The sequence below is a fragment of the Mytilus californianus genome, unplaced genomic scaffold (genome assembly GCF_021869535.1).
Source record: "Mytilus californianus isolate M0D057914Y unplaced genomic scaffold, xbMytCali1.0.p SCAF_7, whole genome shotgun sequence".
Classification (NCBI taxonomy): domain Eukaryota; kingdom Metazoa; phylum Mollusca; class Bivalvia; order Mytilida; family Mytilidae; genus Mytilus; species Mytilus californianus.
The window spans coordinates 9566837-9591597 of NW_026262723.1; the positions used below are offsets into that span (position 1 = coordinate 9566837).

Below are 24761 nucleotides of genomic sequence, written 5' to 3' on the forward strand. Positions count from 1 at the left end.
ATGGGTTTTTCTCAATGTTGAAGGCCGTACGGTTGCCTGTTTTTTTTAACTTGGATGGATAGTTGTCCCATTGGCAATCATACCACATCTCTCCAAAAATCCATTGACAGGCACACATACTGCAACAATTATAGACAGGAGTCTACACAATATGTCAAGCTCTAGATTACTTCGAATGAAAAACTATTCAATACCAAGGTATTGACTAGGATTGTCTGTTTTTCTACCGAATGTCGGTGGTTTTCTCCGGATACTCCGGCTTCCTCCACCATTAAAAACTGACCGCCACGAAATAGCACAAAGTGCTGAAAGTGGCGTTAAACACTAATCAATCAATCAATCAATCAATATCAAGGTTATCAGATGCTATTGTCCATTTCAACCATACTGTCGAGGTTTTTTTTGTAAATGTGTAAAAAACGTATGACTGTCCTTTTTTTATTGAAATAAAATCTTTTACATTTTTAGACATTACAATAAAAAAAAACACAATATTTCGACTCGGCCTGCCGGGGACCAATATATAAATGTATTAATGTCAAACATGGCTAAGAAAATGAAAAAAAAATATATATATTAATTTCCGTCTGTTTTATGTTTTATTTAAGTTGGCATAACTTTTGTCAAATTCTTTTGTCATTTGTAAATTCAATTAAACACTAATAAATGCCCGTATGCCTGAACGCGGACCGTGAAGAGGACACCTATAATATTATGCACAATGACGTAAACTGTATATTACCATTTATTTCTTGTAGAAACAGGAACATCACGAATCCAATAAAATCTTTTTTACGACTCTGTTTGTAAAATGTCTGACTGAAGGATGAAAATGAAATAAAAACAGTTAAAATACGACAAATCAACAGCAAACAAGTACAAAAGTGGGTATGGTCTGTCTATATAAAATAAGGAGATGTGGTAGAAGGGATTACCAACGAGACAAATGTATACCCTAGAACAAATGACGTAGATGTTATTAACTATTATAGATCATAATATGGCCTTCAAAATTGAGCAATACCCATGGCGCACAGCAAGCTGTAAAAGATCTCGACATGACATAATGTTAAATAATTCAAACGAGAAAACCGATAGCCTGATTTATGTACAAAACAACAAACGAGAAAACCGACGGCCTGATTTAATGTACAAAACAACAAACGAAAAACAATTTTGATAAACAGCAACAAATGACAACCACCGCATTGCAGGCTCCTAATTTGGAGTGCTGATAGAAATATTAAAAGGAGAAGTTTACAAACTTAAAATAACAACAAGTGTACAAACTTATAATAACACCTGCTACAACCTAATTTTTGGACTTTTTTTTCAAATACAAGTAACCAATATATTCGGCATTAGACATACTATATAAATCTTTTCTGAAATTGACGCAGTGTAAGTTAAGGAAAAATAGATACGAAAGAATACAATCGTAGACGTAAGCCTGAACATCATTTCTATGCTTGGTGTTATTTGAGACTTTAAGAATCATTGATACGACATGTAAAAACTCAGACGTTATTATAATTGCTGTTAAAAACAATTAAATTCAAAATTTAATTCATATCCATTTTCTTAGCTTTTTTATATGTTAATTGTAGATAATTAGGATGTCATGTCTTTCCAATTTGTAATTATATCTAATTTGTTTACCAACTTCTCAGTAAAATTAAAAAATAATCAAATTACTTTCTTCATTTTTGATACACATTATGGACAGACTAAAGTTGTTTTTCCGTCTTGGTGAGAACAGAATAAAGTCGTAAAAAAACTACCTTCACGAATTTGTTTTTTTATACATTCAATAAGACAGCTTCATAAAATCCCGCGAAAAAAAGTAAAAAAATGTGGGTAAACCGGAACTAAACCTCGAAGTAAACATAATTTTATGATAGCAATTTTATTAAGTAAGTATAATTTTATACATATAGTATATTGGTTATACATGTACTTATACAATAGACGTGTGTTATTGTTGTCAATGCATGGTGTTGTTATTATATTAAATCAAAATAATTTAGAAATTAAGATCATCGATCATCATCGTACATCATTCTTGATTGAATAAACACAGATAATAGGTATGATGTTCTATAAATAACTCCCGTTTTAGTTATTTGAGGTAAATATTAAATTATTACTTCCCGCCTAGTAAAACGGTATTGTTCATTCGTCCAGCCGCACCTTTTATCCAAAATTTCTTTGTAACCAATTTAATACTGGATTTTCCATGCTTGATTTGAAAAGAAAATAAATTCAAAGATTATTTAAGTAGAGCGTGATTGTTCTTCAGTAGTAACCACTTTGCCATCGGGATCGAAGCGGGGACCACTATGACGTTACAATGTAAGCTACTGCTCTACCAGTCTAAACTGTAGGAGAGGTATTGCTGATGAAGGGTGGACATGTATCTATTAGTTCAATTGGAGCACCTCTGTACTACACCAATTATTTTGATTTCGTTTGAATGCATAAATGGTGTTTTCCGACATCAAGCACTCGCTAAGCTTTTGATTATCATCTGTTTTTCATTTGGAGCACCATTTGTAGAGAAGTATTTTTCTTCCAAACTTGATCACCGAACCACTGAACCACCTTGTATAGAACATGGAACCCCTAAATAACATATCGTTATCATTTATAATACCGAGGATTTTCTCTAAAATAAACTACTATATATTCCTCTCAAAACTTATTGATATATATATATATATGTTGACAAATACATTGTATTATTATTTACACCTTTCAATAGCACTTTCCAATGCATTTGCTTTAAATTTATAACGTGAAAAAATATAAACCAGGTCTAATATGAAAAAAAATACAAGTGTTCGACAATGAGACAACAATCCGACGAAAGGCCAATGATGTTAACGGCCGTTTCAAATGTTTCCCCACATATTTCCTATTTGTGTGTGTCAATGGTATATGTAATCATTATGTAGTGGAGGTTTCTTCCAGTCTATGAACTTCTTTATTGTTATCACCTTTGTGGGGATATTAACCAGGTTTACCTATTTCTTTTTGGTTATCATTTTTGAAGGGAAATGTCTCCAATCTGTAGATTTCTTTATGGTTATCATCACTGTGGGGATATTTCCCCAATCTATAGATTTCTTTATGGTTATCATCACTGTGGGGATATTTCCCCAATCTATAGATTTCTTTATGGTTATCATCACTGTGGGGATATTTCCCCAATCTATAGATTTCTTTATGGTTATCATCACTGTGGGGATATTTCCCCAATCTATTGATTTCTTTATGGTTATCATCATTGTGGGGGTATTTCCCCAATCTATTGATTTCTTTATGGTTATCATCACTGTGTGGATATTTCCCCAATCTATTGATTTCTTTGTGGTTATCATCATTGTGGGGATATTTTCCCAATCTATTGATTTCTTTGTGGTTATCATCATTGTGGGGATATTTCCCCAGTCTACTGATTTCTTTGACATCATTGTGGGGATATTTTCTAAATCTATTGATTTCTTTGTGGTTATCATCATTGTGGGGATATTTCCCCAGTCTACTGATTTCTTTGTGGTTATCATCATTGTGGGGATAATTCCCCAGTCTACTGATTTCTTTGTGGTTATCATCATTGTGGGGATATTTCCCCAGTCTACTGATTTCTTTGTGGTTATCATCATTGTGGGGATATTTCCCCAGTCTACTAATTTCTTTGTGGTTATCATTATTGTGGGGATATTTTTCCAATCTACTGATTTCTTTGTGGTTACATGTGTATCATCATTGTCGGGATATTTCCCATATCTACTGATTTCTTTGTGGTTACATGTGTATCATCATTGTCGGGATATTTCCCATATCTACTGATTTCTTTGTGGTTACATGTGTATCATCATTGTCGGGATATTTCCCCAATCTATTGATTTCTTTATGGTTATCATCATTGTCGGGATATTTCCCCAGTCTACTGATTTCTTTATGGTTATCATCATTGTGGAGAGATTTCTCCAGTCTACTGATTTCTTTGTGGTTATCATCATTGTGGGGATATTTCCCCAGTCTACTGATTTCTTTGTGGTTATCATCATTGTGTGTATATTTCCCCAATCTATTGATTTCTTTGGGGTTATCATCATTGTTGGGATATTTTCCCAATCTATTGATTTCTTTGTGGTTATCATCATTGTGTGGATATTTCCCCAATCTATTGATTTCTTTGTGGTTATCATAATTGTGTGGATATTTCCCCAATCTATTGATTTCTTTGTGGTTATCATCATTGTGGGGATATTTTCCCAATCTATTGATTTCTTTGTGGTTATCATCATTGTGGGGATATTTTTTCAATCTATTCATTTCTTTGTGGTTATCATCATTGTGTGGATATTTCCCCAATCTATTGATTTCTTTGTGGTTATCATCATTGTGTGGATATTTCCCCAATCTATTGATTTCTTTGTGGTTATCATCATTGTGGGGATATTTTCCCAATCTATTGATTTCTTTGTGGTTATCATCATTGTGGGGATATTTTTTCAATCTATTCATTTCTTTGTGGTTATCATCATTGTGTGGATATTTCCCCAATCTATTGATTTCTTTGTGGTTATCATCATTGTGTGGATATTTCCCCAATCTATTGATTTCTTTGTGGTTATCATCATTGTGGGGATATTTCCACAATCCATTGATTTCTTTGTGGTTATCATCATTGTGGGGATATTTTCCCAGTCTACTGATTTCTTTGTGGTTAACATCATTGTGGGGATATTTCCCCAGTCTACTGATTTCTTTGTGCTTATCGTTATTGTGGGGATATTTTCCCAATCTACTGATTTCTTTGTGGTTATCATCATTGTCGGGATATTTCCCCAATCTATTGATTTCTTTATGGTTAACTTCATTGTGGGGATATTTCCCCAGTCAACTGATTTCTTTATGGTTATCATCATTGTCGGGATATTTCCCAAGTCTACTGATTTCTTTGTGGTTATCATCACTGTGGGGATATTTCCCCAGTCTACTGATTTTACTGATTTTTTTGTAGTTATCATCATTGTGGGGATATTTCCCCAGTCTACTGATTTCTTTGTGGTTATCATTATTGTGGGGATATTTCCCCAATCTACTGATTTCTTTGTGGTTACATGTGTATCATCATTGTCGGAATATTTCCCCAGTCTACTGATTTCTTTATGGTTATCATCATTGTAGGGATATTTCCCCAGTCTACTGATTTCTTTGTGGTTATCATCATTGTGGGGATATTTACCCAGTCTACTGATTTCTTTGTGGTTATCATCATTGTGGGGATATTTCCTCAGTCTACTGATTTCTTTGTGGTTATCATTATTGTGGGGATATTTCCCCAATCTACTGATTTCTTTGTGGTTACATGTGTATCATCATTGTGGGGATATTTCCCCAATCTACTGATTTCTTTGTGGTTATCATCATTGTGGGGATATTTCCCTAATCTATTGATTTTTTTTTTGATTATCATCATTGTGGGGATATTTCCCCAGTCTATTGGTTTCGTTTTGGTAATCAACTGTGTAATAATGTTTCCCCATTACTTGTTAACGTATTTAATAACAAGAGTTGTACAACTTAATGTAAAACAAGTGTTCATATGTGAGGATTTTTCCACTATTTGTTTTTGTAGTGTTATTTGATGCCATCACCAATGCAATTTGTTACAATATAATGTTTGTTTCAATCTTTTGGTCATGATGATGATGATGATGATGATGATGATGATGATGATGATGATGATGATGATGATGATGATGATGATGATGATGATGATGATGACGACGACGACGACGATGACGCCGACGATGATGATGATGATGATAATAATGATAATGATGATGACGATGACTGCGACGCAAATGACGATGACGATGATGATGACATCGAAAAAATAAAATAAGATAAAAATTCTCTTTTTCAAATAGAATGTAACTAATATAATTACAGATATGATCAATATGCTCCGAATCCTTCAGCCAAGTTCAAAGTACGTAAAGGGATTTAAAGTACAGTGCTGTTCATGTCGTACTTCCACAACCATTGCAGATGCCAGAAACGAACCACCGCTATCACCGGATGTTAAACCATTCAATCAAGTCCCTGGACCTCGAGGACTTTACAATATACCTTACCTTGGCGTGGCATTGCATTTTAAACCTTTTAGTAAGTATACTGCTGCAGTGTAATATCTTTACACATGGGTTAAAAAAATGTATTGAAAAAGAGATAGAATACGACGTAATTTGAATTGAAGTTATTACCCTTGGTTGCCATGTTCATGTTGGAGGTGAACTTATTTGACTAGCTATATTAAAATGTATGGTACAAGCAATTTGGAGAAGAGATCGTAACAAAGTCCAGAGAACAAAACATGAGTAAAATTAAACGAGACAAGTGTCAGACAACCAATAAAACAAGAACAGCAAAACCATCAAACTAAAGACAGGACAATTACAAATACAACCGAAATTAAAGTTTGGTGTACCAGAAAGGAAAGCGAAAGGCGTCGATATGATACTCGTTACTTGCCAGTGGTCAAACCCTCTGATGTGTCAAAGTTGGTACGCGTCAAAATCTGCTAAATATCAATGAGAACATAGGGAAATATGTTATGTGAAGTTTTTGTCTTCCATAAATGCTTGTCGAATTTGTATCGAAGTTGATTAAGAAGTTAACAAAAGTGCTTTATAAATGCATGATAGTAGGGGTCATATGAAGAACAGAAACATATGATTTCCATTTTTTATCTGCTAAAGCAACATCATCGTGCCCTAACCGCGAAGATTTTATTTTAATGAATTAAACCATTAAAAAATATGATTCGCTTCATAAACAAATAATTTGTAATCTTTTATAGGTAAATATCAACCAGGTGATGTCAATATCGTACTTGACAACTTCAAACAAAAATACGGGGATATATATAAGATAAAATTTGGACCAAATAACATGGTGATCGTTAGTCATCCAGACTATGCTAAAACAGTTCTTCAAGCACATTATGAGCAGCATAAAAAGATCGATTTTGACATCAGCACCATTTTTCACGACAGAACTAAAACCACAAGGGGAATGGTTTTACTGTAAGTATGACGTCAATGTTAAGATGCATGTATAGGCAGTGTTTCCTATCTTTTGTGAAAGCCGTATTATTTTTGTGGTACCTACACAAACGCTGAATACATGAACCAGCGGATCAATGTCTAAAAATTGAAACAGAAACGGTTGCAGCAATTCTCTCCATAGTATATACGACACTGATCAACTACGTCGATATTTTACCAATGAAATGGACGAAAGAACTTTTGTTTCGTGTGTTTCTAAATTTTATTTGATCCGGTTATTGGTGATGATGGTGATGATGATAATGAGTGATTGGTGTATAACAGTCAGTGGCAAATATTACACGCATATCAAGTAGAGAACAAGTTAATATGATATGCATATGAAACCTGTTTGTTGCAAGACAGACACGCTGAACCAGTTTTTAAAGTGCTTGTTCACAAGGTCACTACCTACGGACACATTGTTCTGAATCCGAAATCTTTAGTCCTTGGTGTTTCTCCTAAATATCCTGTGCGTAGCGGAGAAGCAGCAAATAGCAATTTTAAGTCTTTGGCCTGACCCGCGACCACCTGCACTCTATGTAAGCACGCTCCACTTGTGCAATCGAGATGGTTTAAAACAAAGTTGATTGATTGAGCGAAATAGTGACGATTAAAATAACATCAGAATGTAGTTCGTCTGTCAAAAGCGTAGTTCCTTCTTATGTTTTTATTTTACCTATAAATGAACTCAAACCAATATTTTAAAGTACAACGTAATTCATTTTCGGAAACCTCTTAACCAAAGAAGGGACAAATAAAACGAAATAAAATAAGTTATCGAAAGCTATATTGTTTCGCCTTTCTTGCATTGATTCATTATCTCGACTGATTTAGAGGTTGATATACCCTTTATTGGACCTGGATCACAGCTGTATGGTGACATCTTTCCTAAAATGTCTTTTTTACGTGGTCAGAATATTCATATCATCTGTTTCTAAACTGGCTTATTTTATTCCTGAATTTTCGCAAATTGTTGCATTCTGTGTTACAGAAACTTAATTTTTTTCTTAGATAAGCATAATCGTTTTCGGTTTTTACTTGGCCAGCATATTCATTTCTCAACTCCTCCTGGTCCACTCAGAAAAAAAAAACGGTTGCCCTTTGATGCTGATTTAGTTTTTACGTCCTGAATGCACATAGTATTACATTATTTGTGCCTTAGGAACAAAGAATAAGTCTAAATGTTTCCTTATCATTTCATAGAAATGGACAAGAATGGGCAGAACGAAGAAAACCAGCACAGGAGAAAATGTTACGTCCCGCCGTTGTCGCCAGTTATGTCCCCTTGATTGAATCGGTAACAGACGATTTCATAAATGTGTTACGGAAGAAAACAGAAGTTAATGATCTTCTGTGGGAACTTCTTAACTACACAACTGAAAGTAAGTAATATGGATATAGTATTGTGTTGTTGTTTAGGTTTTCTGTTTTTTTAAAGGTAAGTAATAACTATGTGAACTTTTTAGGTTTTTGTGTTGTGGTTGTAGAAAGTCAAATTATTTTCAGTAAATAAAAGAGAGACGAAAGATACAAAAGTGATATTCAAACTAGTAAGTCGAAAACAAACTGACAAAATTGAATGCCTTTGGTTAAAAGGAAATACAACCAAAAGACAAACAATTCTTCGAGTAATAATTTTAATTGATATTTTTTAGGTGTAGGGATGTTGACTCTTAACAAAAGACTAGGCTGCTTAGATACCGATAAGAACAATCCTGCTGTTGTTGCATCAATTATCAGAAATGTACTGGATATGTTCCAAGAAGCAATGTTTATGCCATTTAAATCTTACTTGTATTTTAGAACACCATTTTATAAACGATTCGAGGAAGAAATGTTAAAATTTGGCGAGTAAGTGTTTTATTATAGTATATATTCCAGTTTTATTATAGTATATATTCCTGTTTTATTATAGTATATATTCCTGTTTTATTATAGTATATATTCTTGTTTTATTAGTCCCCTACCGACGAAGTCGAAGGGGACTTTAGGTTTGCACTCCGTCCGTCTGTCTGTCTGTCTGTCTGTCCATCCGTCAGTCCAGCAAATCAGTTTTCCATTTTTTGCTTGAAGATATTAATTTGATATTTGGTTTATTGTTTTATCATGAACAGTTACAGATCAAGTACGAATTTTGTTCCGGTCTGATGATTTTGTACAGAGTTATGGTCCTTGGACTTAGAAAATTCACTTAAATAATCAGTTTTCAACACTTTTTTTCGTCATGCTTGAAGATATTGACTTGATACTTGTTATATAGTTTACACCATGACAAGTTATAGATGAAGTAAGAATTTTGTTCCAATACAATGATTTTTAACCGGTAGGGGACTATGTATTACCATGCAGTACTCACAAAATGCTTGTTATAGTATATATTCCATGCATTTAAATAATATAATAAAAACTCATCAAAGATACAAGGAGCCTGTTTATCGAAGCTGTCCTAGGATTTGTCCCAAGACCTATCTTAGGAATAAGTTAGAATAATGTTAGGACCGGCTTACGACATGTCTCGGCATGCACATCGAATCTATCTTGGACTATCTTAGCTAGAACGTCCTAACCACTGTCATACGTGTTAGCGTAAAGAAAAATATGATTTTAAATATTTAAATGTTTAAGAATGCATCGAATTTCACCAGTAGTAATTAATTATAAGATTAAAATTAGAAATATTATTATTACTATTATAAAGATGATAAATAATATTTATCTAATAATTGTACATTCAAACTTTATGAAACAAAAACAGAAACTCAAAAATGTAACAACGTTCGATATAATAATTGTTAAAATAATTGAAAATAGTGAAAACTAATAAAAAATAATCGGTAACCCTTATTATATGTTTATGCCCCCGCCGTAGCAGTGGGGACATTAAGGTTTGCCGTCTGTCCGTACATCCGTACGTCCGTATGTCCTGAAATTGGTTACCGTTCTCTAACTTAAGTTTGCCTCAACCGAATGTTATGAATCTTATACACAATGCTTATCATCACAAAACACAGATCAGGTATAAATTTGGGTGGCGTCACTTTAACCTTTCTTGGGTTATGTCCCTTTACAAATGGAAAAATTGCTGAATTTTTCGTTTCCGTTCTCTAACTTCAGTTTGCCTCAACCAAATGGTATAAAACTTATACACAATGCTTATTACCACAAAACTCAGAGCAAGTACGAATTTGGGTAGCGTCACTTTTACTGTTCTTGAATTATGTCTCTTTATAACGTTATATGCAAGCGGGGGCACCATCTGTGTCTTATGGACACATTCCCCATTTATATTGAGTGAGTTTAATCCGAAGTGTCACGGTTTTATATTTTACAGAATTCAAAGGCATATCTCATGCATATTTCAAATAAATACGGAGTTAATAAATTATTTCATTACGGATCACAGGCGCTTGGAGAATCCTGGACCCCCTTTTCTGAATCTTTTTTATCTTGTGTTTTAACTTTTTTTCAAAGTAAATATTCTTTTATATTTTAACCCATGTTTATCTATTTAATGTGAATTATTTATATTTGATTCCCCTCTATCTTTGTTTTCCGCGTGGAAAATATGAATAGAGGGGCATCATATAGATATGGACCGCCACAGCTGTCTTATGTGGAACTCTGATATTACTTTATGTTGTTTTATTATTACTTGATGATATTTTGTCTTTACTTAATATGGTTTTGACATTACGTAATGATGTTTTGATATAACTCAATATGGAATAGTCATTACTTAATGATATTTCGATATTACACGATATGGGTTTCGTATTGACTTGATATAGTTTTGTCATTACTCAATATGGTTTTGTCATTACTCGATGTGGTTTCACCATTATTTAATGTGGTTGTGTCATTAGTCAATGTGGTTTTAAAATTACTTGATGCGAATGTGACTTAACGTTATGTAGTTGTTTCATTACATGATGTGGTTTTGTTATTTTGTAATGATGATTTGCCTATTCTTTATATGGTTTTAACATTACGTAATGATTTTTCAAAATTTGACGATTTTACACTACATGATGTGTTTGTTTCATTATTTGATGTGGTCCTGTCATTCTTTGATGTGGTTATCCCATTACTTGATGAGGTAAAATCACGTGACCAATTCGGAAAAAAATATGTTCTATTTTTAAACAGATTTCAATTTATCATTTGTTTAATGTGCTGTCGATAGGAATCGCTATCCATTGAGTTAAAGTTCAAATTAAAGTTCGAGTGTTTGTTCAGAGTTATTTGGTATGAAAAAGGGGAACGGTAGACAATAATAAGACAAAAAGTATGAAAAGGTTACAGTATTTCGTACATAATTGGGATATCCCCAAACCACTTGGTCTTGTTGTTTTTATTCTAAGTTTACAAACGGAAGCAGTATTTTTGTAATAAATTTTTAAAATATTCCACGGAACCCTGTGTCTCGCCTGATATTGCTGCTGTAAGTGTAAAAGTATCATGTCGATCGGCTGTACACTTATCTATACATTTATCGGTAAAAACAAAATAAAAAAAATGTTTTTCTGTAGATGCTTTTTCTTGAAATTGAGGAATAACTCCTATGCAAGTTTTAAAACACTTCATGGGGGTTTACAAATTTATCATGTCAAAACAGTTTAATTCGGTTTTATTTAACTAAAACAAAACTGTACGGTTTTCAACAATAAGCAAAACTTATACCATATAGTAAGCTATAAAAGGTCCCGAAATGAAAAATGTAAAAAACTAGAAACCTAACGATCTATAGATAGATAGATAGATAGATACTTTATTCTCTAAAAACTAAAAACTAAAAACTAATTACAAGTTTACAGAGAAACATACAATATAAATACAGATACAATAGTTGAGGTAAACAAATACAGTATGATATTCTAAAAGTACAAAATTATGATGGCATACATGTTTAGTAACATGTATAATGAAAGGTTAAAATCAATAGAAAAAAAAATGGAGACGCCGACGCCGACGCCACTATCGACGACGAAATATAGGTTTGTTGTGTCTCACTGCCGCTACATTGATGTCGCAGGCTCGACACAAATCAAAAGACTTGAACTTTATTGTTAACAAATGAAACACTTCAAATCAACTCACACTAAAGTTACAGGGAAACGGGGGGAGGGGGTGGGTGGGGGGGGCTCGGACTTAGCGACAAAGCATAAATACTATAAAATAAGAATTTTCCGAATTTTGTTTTAGCGAACTTATATGAATATCAATCTTTTATTTGTAATCAATTGAATTCCCTGATCTACCTCGCACTAATTGAAAAATAAACTTTTTGGAATATCTGTTTCACATGTGACGACGGACATGTTCCAGTGGTCGTAACCATAATACCGTTATCTTTTCCTTGAATGTGAACTACCAAATAAAACCAAATCACTGGATTTGTACTTCCTTGAATAACACGACGGGTGCCTTTCTGGAGCATCCGAGATCACCCCGATGGATTTATATTACCCAGTCATACCGATCTATTGAGTCAACCAAATGAAACTGTTTTGTATGCCACCGCAACTGAAAGTTGGGGGCATATTGTTTTATCCCTGTCCGTCCGTCCGTCTGTCCGTCCCATTATGGATATATAGTTATTCCGCATAACTCCTCCTACAGTTTGAATCCTAGGAAGTTTTCACTCTGCTGGCTGTTTGTACAATTATTGAAGGTGTGCATGTGGTCAGGATTTTTATTTTTATGATCTTTTGCTCTTTTGGGAGATAATTGAAGTTTTTTTTGTCATTTTTGGGATATAAGCGGTTAATTTAAATGAGTTGAGTGCGGGGGCATCACTTTGTCTAGTTTACATTTGTTTCTCGTTTTTTGCTGTTACACAACTGTAACAGTCCGATGTAAGGTTAGAATTTAGCGCTCACATACATGTTAAACTCCACCACGTGCACTTTCTTTATGTACCTGCCCCAAGACAGGAGCATGAAGTTCAATTGTTGTTGTTGTATAAATGAACGTCATTTTTTTTGTAGATTGTTTAAATATAAATAAGACCGTTTGTTTTGTCGTTTGAATTTTTTCACATGGTGCATGGTGGCCTTTTGTAGCTGACTATACGGTGTGTTGAAGGCTGTACGGTTGCCTATATATGATTTCTTACACCCACTGCATTTAAACACTGGTGGATAGTTGTCTCATTGTCAATCACCACATCTAACTTTATTTCAACTTCTATGTTGCGTTTTGTATACTATAACATTGTTTATCTTTTGTACGCATACCCAGGAGCCCTCTTTTCGGACACCCGAGCAAAAGTCCTTGTTCCGCGATAGAAAATTTAATTACGAACTCATATAAGATAGCTCGAATTTCAACTCAAAATCTTAATTAATCTGAATGAGACTTAAATTCGAATCTTACTCAAACTCAAAAAGTGACTCAAATTTAATGTTGTAACTAGAACTCTATCTTTAAATGTGACTCAAACTCGAAGTTCAACTCGAAACTCAATGCTAACTAAAACTTTAATTCTAATAATGACTTGAATTCTAAATCGAAGACTAACTCAAAGTATAACTCAAACAGTAACCCGAACTTTAATTTGAACTCTAATTCAATGGATGGCCACACTCATCCAAAGCACATACAACATGGAAATCTATCTAAAAATAGAACAGGTTTTTCCGAATTAGTCACGTGATTTTACCTCATCAAGTAATGGGATAACCACATCAAAGAATGACAGGACCACATCAAATAATGAAACAAACACATCATGTAGGGTAAAATCGTCAAATTTTGAAACATCATTACGTAATGTTAAAACCATATAAAAAATAGGCAAATCATCATTACAAAATGACAAAACTACATCATGTAATGAAACAACTACATAACGTTAAGTCACATTCACATCAAGTAATGTTAAAACCACATTGACTAATGACACAACCACATTAAATAATGGTGAAACCACATCGAGTAATGACAAAACCATATTGAGTAATGACAAAACTATATCAAGTCAATACGAAACCATATCGTGTAATATCGAAATATCATTAAGTAATGACTATTCCATATTGAGTTATATCAAAACATCATTACGTAATGTCAAAACCATATTAAGTAAAGACAAAATATCATCAAGTAATAATAAAACAACATAAAGTAATATCAGAGTTCCACATAAGACAGTTGTGGCGTTCCATATATATATACTATTGTTTTTGTAATATCTTTTAGAAAAAAGAAAGAACACATAAGATAAGTAAAGATAGGTTAAAATATTAAAGAATTTTTACTTTTTTAAATTTTGACCTGTTAATCAAATGCGTTTTGTTAAAATATACTTTTTCACTATATTGGTCTTTTGGAAAATGTTGTTTGTGCTGTATTTAGACCCCTCTACCAAGAAATTCGTTTTTCATGCACACGTATAAAAATTGCGGTTTTTATCCAACGCAATCATAGGTTTGACAATCTGGCGTATTGAATTTTAAGCCTAGAAACCTTTTGTTAGCTATTATTCGTGTGTATCTTTGTCCTATATGTTCTCCCATTTATTTGTATTGTGGTCCTGTCATGTGATGTTGTCGTGTTGGTGTTGTGTTTGACGTTGCCATAAAAGCGGGAGGTTTGGCATGCCACAAAACCAGGTTCAACCCACCATTTTTTTCTTAAAATGTCCTGTACCAAGTCAGGAAAATGGCCATTGTTATATTATAGTTCGTTTCTGTGTGTGTTACATTTTAATGTTGTGTTTTTGTTGTGTCGTTGTTCTCCTTTTATATTTGATGCGTTTCCCTCAGTTTGAGTTTGTAGCCCGGAATTGTTTTTATCTCTATCGATTTATGAGTTTCGAACAGCGGTATACTACTGTTGCCTTTATTTGAACGTTGTTTTCAATTTAGACTTATATATATTATATATATGTATATAATTCGTCTCAAATTTAGCCCAACAATGTTAGATCTTCAAATTTGCGTTATTCGAACCCTTGCTTCTGTGACATCATGGCAACACTGTCTGCACCGTGTACAGCGCCCTAGACCTCTCGATCATCTAGGCTACATAAAAAATATAGCTTTCGGTGGTCGATGTAATGCCTTTCCTCGTCGGCTTTATCTAGGGTTGTAACACAGTATGTGATGTATAGTGGCAAGTAGGTGGTGTACCTTTCAGATCAGCTATTTTGTCTGCTATATATATATCTATATATTTAGATACAAAAATGCATCACAGAGTAGATAATGTTATCAATGATAAATATTAGCATATTTTTACAGCATAGTTAATGCGGAACTAGCATTACAGAAAGATTTTCTGACAAAATTACAACATGAAGGTAAACTGGATGAATATCTGGAAAAAGAACCGAACTTTATGTACTCTTTACTTTCTGATAGTAGAGTAACAGATGATCAAGTAAATAGTATTGTTATGGACCTATTTGGTGCTGGTATTGACTCGGTAAGTTAGACCAGGATGTGAATGCAAAACTTATTTAACTATTTTGTTAAAATTCGGATTTCCTCGGCAATAAACGGACACATGATTATCAACTAGAATGATTATGTAATATTTGAGTGATTCCAACATTCAAGAAAATAATAAACAATTTAGCAAAATTTTGATAGAGCGTGGGCATACCTCAAAATAATTATATTGAGAATGTCCTTTCGTTTACCTCTCGGCAATATGATCATATGAACCGTGTGACCTGAAAAAATACCGATTTTTTATGATTCAATGGCGAAGCAACATCATCAAAGATGTCAAAGATGTTTTGCAGAAAAAATGATACCGTTAATTTTATTATCACCACTGGGTCTATACCTCTGCTTGTGGCCTGTTATTCCCAGAGGGTATCACCAGCCCCGAGGCAAACAAATACGGATATTGTGTTATTAAAAATATGCTGTTACAAAATAATTATGGAAATTATTTGAATTAAGGAATATATCACCTCCGTGCAATCTGTGATTCCTTGCCCGGCTTAGGCTATAATAGTTTTGGGCATTTGTGGTTTATCAGCTCTTCATTTTGTTCAGTAAGTAGATAAAAGAAGATGTGGTATGAGTGCCAATGTGACAACTCTTCATCCAAGTCACAATTTATAAAAGAAAACCATTATAGGTCAAAGTACGGCCTTCAACACGGAGCCTTGGCTCACACCGAACAGCAAGCTATAATAGGCCCCAAAAATGACTAGTGTAGAACCATTCAAACGGGAAAACCAACGGTCTAATCTATATAAAAAACGAGAAACGAGAAACACTTATGAACGACATCAACAAACGACAGCTACTGAACATCAGATTCCTGACTTAGCACAGGTGCAAACAATTGCAGCGGGTTTAAACGTTTTAATGATACCAAACCTTCACCCTTATCTGAAACAATAGTGTAACATCACAACATAGAAAGACATAAGGTTTGGATTTTTAAATATCTTGACCTCGAGCACCACTGAAGAGACTTTTATTGTCGAAATGCAAATTTGGTGCAGAGACATTGGTACCGTTAATGTTATTGTCTTTAAAAAATCTGACGTTATAATCACAATAATGGTAGTTGTCTATTTCTTATTTACATATCATAGATGAAACGTAAACATTCACAGTCCTATAATCTATCGATACCTATATTTTGGCTTTGCACAAGGCCATCATGTTTTCCCCCGATTGTTAATGACGTTTTTACGCTTAATCCATTGTACACTGGATGTGTAGTGGTTGATATTTAAGTCTTAGATACAAGATTTTTTTCAAGTTGTTATTGGCTTTGAACTACCTTTCAGTAAATGCGATTATTCTCAGATCTGTACTTTAAATTTTTGGTGTTTTTGTTAGTTGTTTTGTGCTTTGTATCGATCTGATGATTTAAGCTCTTTGGAAAGGATTTTTATAGTTTATTCCTAGGATGTACTGTTACACCATTGTCCGAGGTTCGGGGAAAGGATTTTCACCAGAAAAGATATTTTTGTATGTACATGCTCCAAGTCGGTAGACTGTAATTCAGTAGTTGTCGTTTGTCGCTGTATAACATATTTGTTTTTCGTATTTTGTTTTGTACATAAATCAAGCCGGTAGTTTTCTTGTATGAATTTTTTACTTTTGTCATTTTGGGGCCTTTTATAGCTTATTATGGTGTATTGGTTTTGTTTATTGTTGAAGGCCTTACGGTGACTTGTAATTGTTAACTTCTACGTGATTTGGTCTCTGGTGGAGAGATGTCTCATATATTTTAAGGTTAATATATTAAAGATCTTTTTGATACATTTCATCAATTTTGATCTATCAACCCACACACAACAACTAAATGAATGTGAGCCCTGACAATATCATTTGTTGAATATGATTAGAAATGTTTAGATAGCGACACATATAAATGACATTTACAATGTATTTAAAAGTAACAGTGCATGTATTTATATATGCTTCGTTAAAGCCTCCTTTCATTAGGAGCATCACCATGAGTTATAGTGTAAAAGAGAAAATGTAGCACATTGTAATGGAACAGATTTAATTTGAGCTTTTGCCTACTCAGTTCCCCAGCTTGGATGTGACGGAACTTACTACCAGAAACCTGTTTATATCAGTATAGATAGTTAGGAAATTACATCCAAGAGGTCACCAAACACACAGGGATTTTTTCAAAAACATGCTAATGAATGAAGGGAGATGACAGTTTATTCGTCAATTAGAAAATAAAAAAGAAAGAAAGCGCTGCTATGAGTCATGCAAAATTTGCTACGATCAATTCTTAAACATTATAATGATTCTAAAATTTGCGTTCCAAAGATGCTGTCTAGTTCGCTCCTACTCACAATTTATAACTTACTTTCAAATTCAAATTACGTTTTGGAAATGTTTCCTGCCAAACTTAATTGGAGCAACCTTAGCAATTTCCTTTTGAGATACTTCTAAGTTGTCGATTTTACTATGATACATTTATGCAAAATACATTTAGTTAGGTTCAATAGAAAAAAGAACATTTCGAAAATATAAAAATGACAAACTTGTGTGTTGATAATTGTAAATATTACGAAAATGTTTTCTCGATGCTATTGATGTGTAATCTGGGTCGAATCATTTACACACTTTACACAAAAGTCCTAGGACTTACCAAATTAAAACTGTACTGTTAGTTCCCGAGGATGTCATCAGCTCAGTAGTCAGTGTTTCGGAACTCGTATGATTTAATGGCCCACAATTCCCCGTTGATCGATTCAGAAACTACGAATTCAGCTCTCTAAAGCAAAGTTATCCTTAGATGAATTTGACTTTTATTTTCAGGTCCCCTTTGGCCATATGATTCATAACGTGTCTCCGTATCTGTTCATTCCTGACTTTGAAATGTTAAGGTTTGATGGAGTTTTTGATAAAGATTAGTCCACAAGAGTGGTTCGGACGCACGAAGTTTAATAAGTGTTGTTTTCATTTACTAGCACTTTTTTGATTCCTCAGCTGTTGAAATGAGCTTAGCAGTCAGTTCATGGGTACTGACATGGTTCATAACCTCCTTTTACAAAATTGCCCGTTGATAAATTAAAGACTTTTGTTCATAAATCTCTTAACGTGGCTACGTATGTTTACAGATCTTTACATCCGTGTCTTCACGATGTTAAGGTTTGAGAGTTTCTAAAATAGCTTGAACAATAGACATTTATAAAATGCATTTTCATTCATACTTGATAGCAAGTTTCGTAGAAAGAGCGAGCACACTTTGGTACTGCATTTCAAATTATGTACTCTATTCTATTTCTTTGTTCAAGTTAGTGGTCATCCTATTGATAGCTGTACAGAGTTGGGTTTTTATTGTGTTTTTTTCAGTTTTACAATATATGATCTAGATAGGTAAACGGGGGTGGGATGGGGGGATTGTGCGCACGTAGTACTAGTTTTTTTGTATATAGCAGTCAGGCTACATTTATATTGATCATGTTCTATTCGTTACTGTCAAGTAAATTTTGTGATTCCTGTTATCCTTTTTATGTATTCGATATATATATATATATATATATATATATATATGAATTTATGGTAAACGTTGGAAATCCTTTTCATTTGTTGCAATTATGCTTATCTGTAAAATTTCGTTGTGAGAAGAAAGAACGAACATGCTATTCCTACTATTAACTTATTTCTACAGAGAACAACATTTGAGCTAGTTAAGATTAAAGTTAACAATCACTGACAACAAAAGTGTTTCAACGTCTTACTGTATTATGGATGCAACGTTTCTTGACAACATTACTGGAGAGTAATATCATGAGTATGGATGTTCGATAAATGAAAAATTAATTGAATTGATATGCTTAAAAGTGAAACAAATCATTCAAGAATAGGTGAAATTCAATATATAAGGAGATACAATTGATTCCAAATTAAATCAATATGACAGCGAAGAATAAAATTCTGACAAAATGAAAATAACATTTTATAAATTTGTTGCATTCGAAGTGATTTTCTAGATTTATGCTACCTTCATCAACACGCTCAAACCAAACATTGAAATCTATGGAATATTTGAGCTATATGACAAAAAAAAAAATAGCCATATCCATTTAAGGTCAACTTTGCACCTTTATAAAAATAAAGAGATGTGGCATAATTGCCAGTGAGACAACTATTCACCAGAGTTCAAATGAAGTAAATATCAGCACTTGTAGGCAACCGTGCGGTCTTCAACAATGAGAAAAACCCATACCGTATACTATAGTCGGCTATAAAAGGCCCCGACATGAAAAATGTGAAACAATTCAAACGAGAAAACTAACGGCCTAATCTATAATAAAACAATTTACGAAAAACAAATATAACGGATATGAACCAACGACAACCACCGAACCTCAGGGTCAACTAGTATACAATTTGAAAGTTTGTCGTTATTTTTCTTTTTGTGATTGCAGAGTGCTAACACACTGGTGTTTTTATTATATCAATTAGCTGTCAACCAGGATAAGCAAGCTAAACTGTTTGAAGAAATAGAACAAGTTGTTTGCTATAGCCCAACATTGACAAAGGAACACCTTGCTAGCATGTCGTACATGAAAGCTTGTCTAAAGGAATCTCATAGGTATAATAATTGTATTTGTCTGAGTCAAAAATTATAAAAAATTACATCGAATAGAAAACGAAACGTTCAAAATGACTTTAAAAAAAAAACCTTAATATATTATGCTTATAAGTTAGTACGCCATACGCACCTTTCATTTACAAAAGACTCATTGGTGACACTCAAACCAAAACAGTTCAAACGCTAAATCAATAAGAAGTTGAAGAGCATCTGAAAACCAGCAAAACCGTGCAAAATCTGGCTAAGGCCATTTATGACTGGGGTAAAAGTTGACAATAGTAAATTCAGTTATATTAATACATCGGTAAAGCAACAGGTAATCGCTTATTAACGGTCCTACTTTAGTTTCTAGCTCACATATATTGAAATAGTCGAATGAGTCAACGTTTTTTCTATAACCAAATACTTTCTATTTACCAATTTCAGTCTCTTCTTTAACCTTTATTACATATCATATACTATTATTGTGTAAGTGTTCTCCATATGCAATGATCAAATATCTGTGATTAGATAATACAATGTAAGGGACATGTGATTAACCATTATTACTTTCTCGTGTCTGTTGTGTGCAAATCCTGAATCAGGGAATTTTCGCGTCTCGTTGTTTTTCGCGATTTGGTTCTGAGATTTTGATATGCGTTGGAGTTTACGCTTTCAACGGTTGTTGTTCGAAACATTTTATATGCTTTTGGTGTCAAGCAGTTTTATGGCATCCTCAGCTCAAAAACAGCAGTATGAAATTATAACGAAGAATTATTTTACGATTTAATGTATTAACTTTTCCATTTTTTATGCAAATTTGACACTGTTCTATCATGTTCACAGGGTGATTTTTCCAACCTCAGCAGGATTAGCACGTGTTATAGAATCTGATTTAGTCATTGGAGGATATCGGTTTCCTAAGGATGTAAGTGAATATTTAATATCACATCAAGTGCTTGATAGATTAGTTTACGTACGATTAAATGTTTGACAGTTGCAACTACTGAAAGTAGCATCCTGTGGTGTCTATTTGATAAAAATCTTGCAGATACATACATATTGGCCACTGAAAGTCGTTTTGTGTCATTCGCACCTGTCTTATTAATGTATACCCGTAGCTTATCATTTTTCCAATTATTTCAAAAAAGAGATTAAACATAAAAAGGAAAAAAAAAATACAAATGGGGGAAATTAAAAACCCGAAGTCCAAGGAAAAAGAAAATACAACGAGTAAAACGAATCAAAGTGCTCCGGTTAGGTAGGCAGTATTTCCTGCTAATCTTTTGGCACCCGTCGTGTTGCACATGATAAATAGGTGATAAGTCGCCATCGGCGATGTCACAATCGAGGTAAAGAGCATGGGATTGTGGCTACGAAATATATTTCATTGTATATTCAAAATACCCAGGTGGAAGATGGGGTATTGCGTTCAAAAGATTATCATTGGAATTTAAGTGTCGCTACAGTAAAAATCCTCGAAATAAGGTAGCCTTTAATTGCGTACTACCACTTCATTTTAACTCTGGTGGATAGTTGTTTCCTTGGCAATCAACCTCTTCTCGTCATGTTTATGTTAGATTGCAAAAACATGTCGCTAGTGAGTTGCGACACATTCGTTGTAGACTAAAGGTATATCCTCGTGTTTTCAGACACTGATGATCATTAATATGAGCTCTATGTCAGCAGACGATCGTTTTTTCTCACAACCGACCGAGTTTCTTCCAGAGAGATGGCTGCGGAATACAACTGATGAACTAGCAAAGAGCAAGGAATTTCCATTTGCACACAAGCCGTTTGGTTTTGGTCCAAGATCGTGCATTGGTCAAAGATTTGCTGAGAATGAAATTTTCATTTGTCTTACAAAGGTACACTTTAATCGTATTTGTCTTTTCTATTTACATGTCTGCTCTGTTACTTTAAACTTATCATAGATACAAATATTGATGCCATACACTTTGAGGTTTTGTCATAACGTGTCATCTCATAGCTGCGCAGAGACCGTATGACAAGAGTCTTTTGTGTTAAAGGTCAATGTGATGCCACAAGACTTCATTATTCTAAGGTTTATTTTTTTATAATGCTTCTTTTGTACTTGCTAATTATCAACATGGTCGCTGATGGATTGATTTAATTTGTATCATACCATTTGGTTTGGTATATAGTTATCAATTACGATTTAAGTTAATATGCTTACACAGGTAAATCGAACTACAGCAACATGATGTGCGGACGTGTTCCTTTTATATCAAACAGCTATGTTAGAATGCCTATTGTATATACATATTTCAAAAGTGCTTGAATTCAGTCGAAATTTTGACACGCGTTTCTCAAGTTATAAATACAAAATTCTGTGCAGCTAAGAGTGTTCTTATTAAATATTTTTGGCATCTAATGATAAAAAAAACATATTAAACCAGATTTGTGTTCCGTTAAACATGTGTGCCTGTCCGAAAACAAGAGTCTGTATTTCAGTGGTTTTCGTTGGTCTATATCTGTCATATTTGGAAATTGTTTTGTGATGAATTAGGCCGTTAGTTTTCTCAGTTGAATTGTTTCATATTTTTCATGTCGGGGCCTATTACAGCCGATTATACGGTAAAGGTTTTTCTCATTGTTAAAGGGACTACGGTTGCTTAAAATTGCTGACATCCAATTCATTTGAAATTTGATAGTTTACTTACTTTGATGATCGGGATACATGTAATGATGTGTTTAACGTACTGTGGCAACTATTACATTCATACCAAGACAAAAACAGTCATGTTAATCTGATATTAGCACTGCTTTTTTACTAGACCTTCAGGATGATAATTCGCAAGCTAAAAGTTTGCAGATGGACTTGACATACTACACGTGCACATTATTCAGCCTCCGAGTCGACAAGTCTTAGTTCATAACTCCTAAATTCTTCATGGTTAGCAAAGAAGCAGTAAGTTCCAATTTTTAGGTCTCTGGTTTGACCCGACTGGGGATTGAACCATGACCTCTTTTACTCTAGGCGAGCATGCCACCAGGAGACCACCCAGCGGTTGAATTACTTTGAAAAGCCATCAGGAGAATCAATCAACCAGTTTGATATAAAGCAAGAAAAGCAACATGTATTTATAGTTTAAGGTTTTTATAACATAGTTTACAAAGATATTCATTTCTCTTGTAGTCATTGCAGTACTGTTAGGATACCGTGCAGTCACTGTTACACACTATTAATATAGTATTATAAACATATATTTTGTATTTCAACAGATTATTCAGCACTTTAAAGTATCGGTTCCAACAGACACGCATGATATGAAAACAACCGTTCAGCTATTTACAACACCTGTCGACAAGGTCAAGATGACATTTACACAAAGGGAGAAAATGTAGTTGTTCTACATACATGTCCACATGCAGTTTTAAAAAAATGTGTATAGTACTGTATTTAAAGTATCGTCATTCAACATGTTCAATGTTTCATAACTTGTGGTCAATTATAACATAAACATATGGGCGGGAGTTTGTCGTTTTTTTGTTTAATTATTTTACCAGCTTTAACTAAGGTAGTGACAATATATTCAAATTTTCAAAATTTCAAAGAGAGGCGAAGGATACCAAAGGGACATTCAAACTCATAAGTCGAAAATAAACTGACCACGCCTTGACTAAAAAAAAAGACAAACAAACAAACAACAGTACACAAAACACAACATAAAAAACCAAAGACTGAGCAACACGAACCCCACCAAAACCTGGGGGTGATCTCAGGTGCTCCGTGTTCATTGTCACCAACGTAAGAGAGGTCTTTGAAAATAAAGTCATACTTGTGACTATTGAGACGTTAAACAATCAACTTCTGAAGCTTAGCTTTGTGATGTCGTAACGCCGTTACGCCAAACAAATATTTTTGTTATCATATTTTGCCGTGTATCAACTGCAAGAAAAGACAAATGCTTCATGAATCTATTGTTACAAAGAAATCAACTTTTAGCTGCAGAACACACTAATTGATTACGCGCGGAATCATGTTGTTGAATTGTTTGTGTGAATAAAAAAATCCTAGAGTACACCACGAAATTAGTCTTCGTGCTAGAGAAACGAGATCAAGAATATTAAAACCATTTCTTATTCATTGTCTAAGATTTTACATAGAATAGTGTCTAGAATTTTTTTTAATCGTAAAACCTTTTTTATGTGGATACTTTAAAAGAAATTTTTAATCCTTTTCATAAGTTAAATGAAATAACAACTTTTCGTCACGTATTTTCCGTCACACGAAGGAGTATGCTTAGTAGTAAATTCACTCATTTTGTTGTTTTATGTTCAAACCTTTCAAAAAAGTAGGAAAAATGCCTCTTAAACACTTAACCTATAATATTTGCAAATTTTTATGTTTGATTTCTAGACATTACAATCAGACATTTTTCTTAAGTTTTCCTAAAAGCCTAAAATGTATTTATCCTTCATAAAATATTTAAGTTAAAGTTATAGGCAAGTTATTTTAATAACTTATTTAATGCAGATGACGGAAATCTTTAGTTTTATTCTAATTTAATGTTTGCCTTTCCCTTGGGGAGCCCCTGCACTAGATCTTGTGTTGCAGTATTTACACTACACGTCACAGTTTTACACATTCTT

General features: G+C 33.6%; 1 protein-coding gene across 1 annotated transcript; it reads left to right on the forward strand.

Annotated features, from left to right (window-relative positions):
• The first annotated feature begins 1837 nt into the window (after window positions 1-1837).
• Window positions 1838-24332, forward strand: LOC127709112 (cytochrome P450 CYP12A2-like). The gene is made up of 10 exons (XM_052214462.1): window positions 1838-1913; window positions 5968-6183; window positions 6878-7103; window positions 8331-8509; window positions 8783-8978; window positions 15371-15554; window positions 19999-20165; window positions 20991-21072; window positions 21797-22012; window positions 23391-24332. The coding sequence occupies exons 1-10, from the start codon at window positions 1895-1897 to the stop codon at window positions 23511-23513; spliced, it is 1608 nt and encodes a 535-aa protein (XP_052070422.1). The 5' UTR covers window positions 1838-1894; the 3' UTR covers window positions 23514-24332.
• Window positions 24333-24761: the final 429 nt, after the last annotated feature.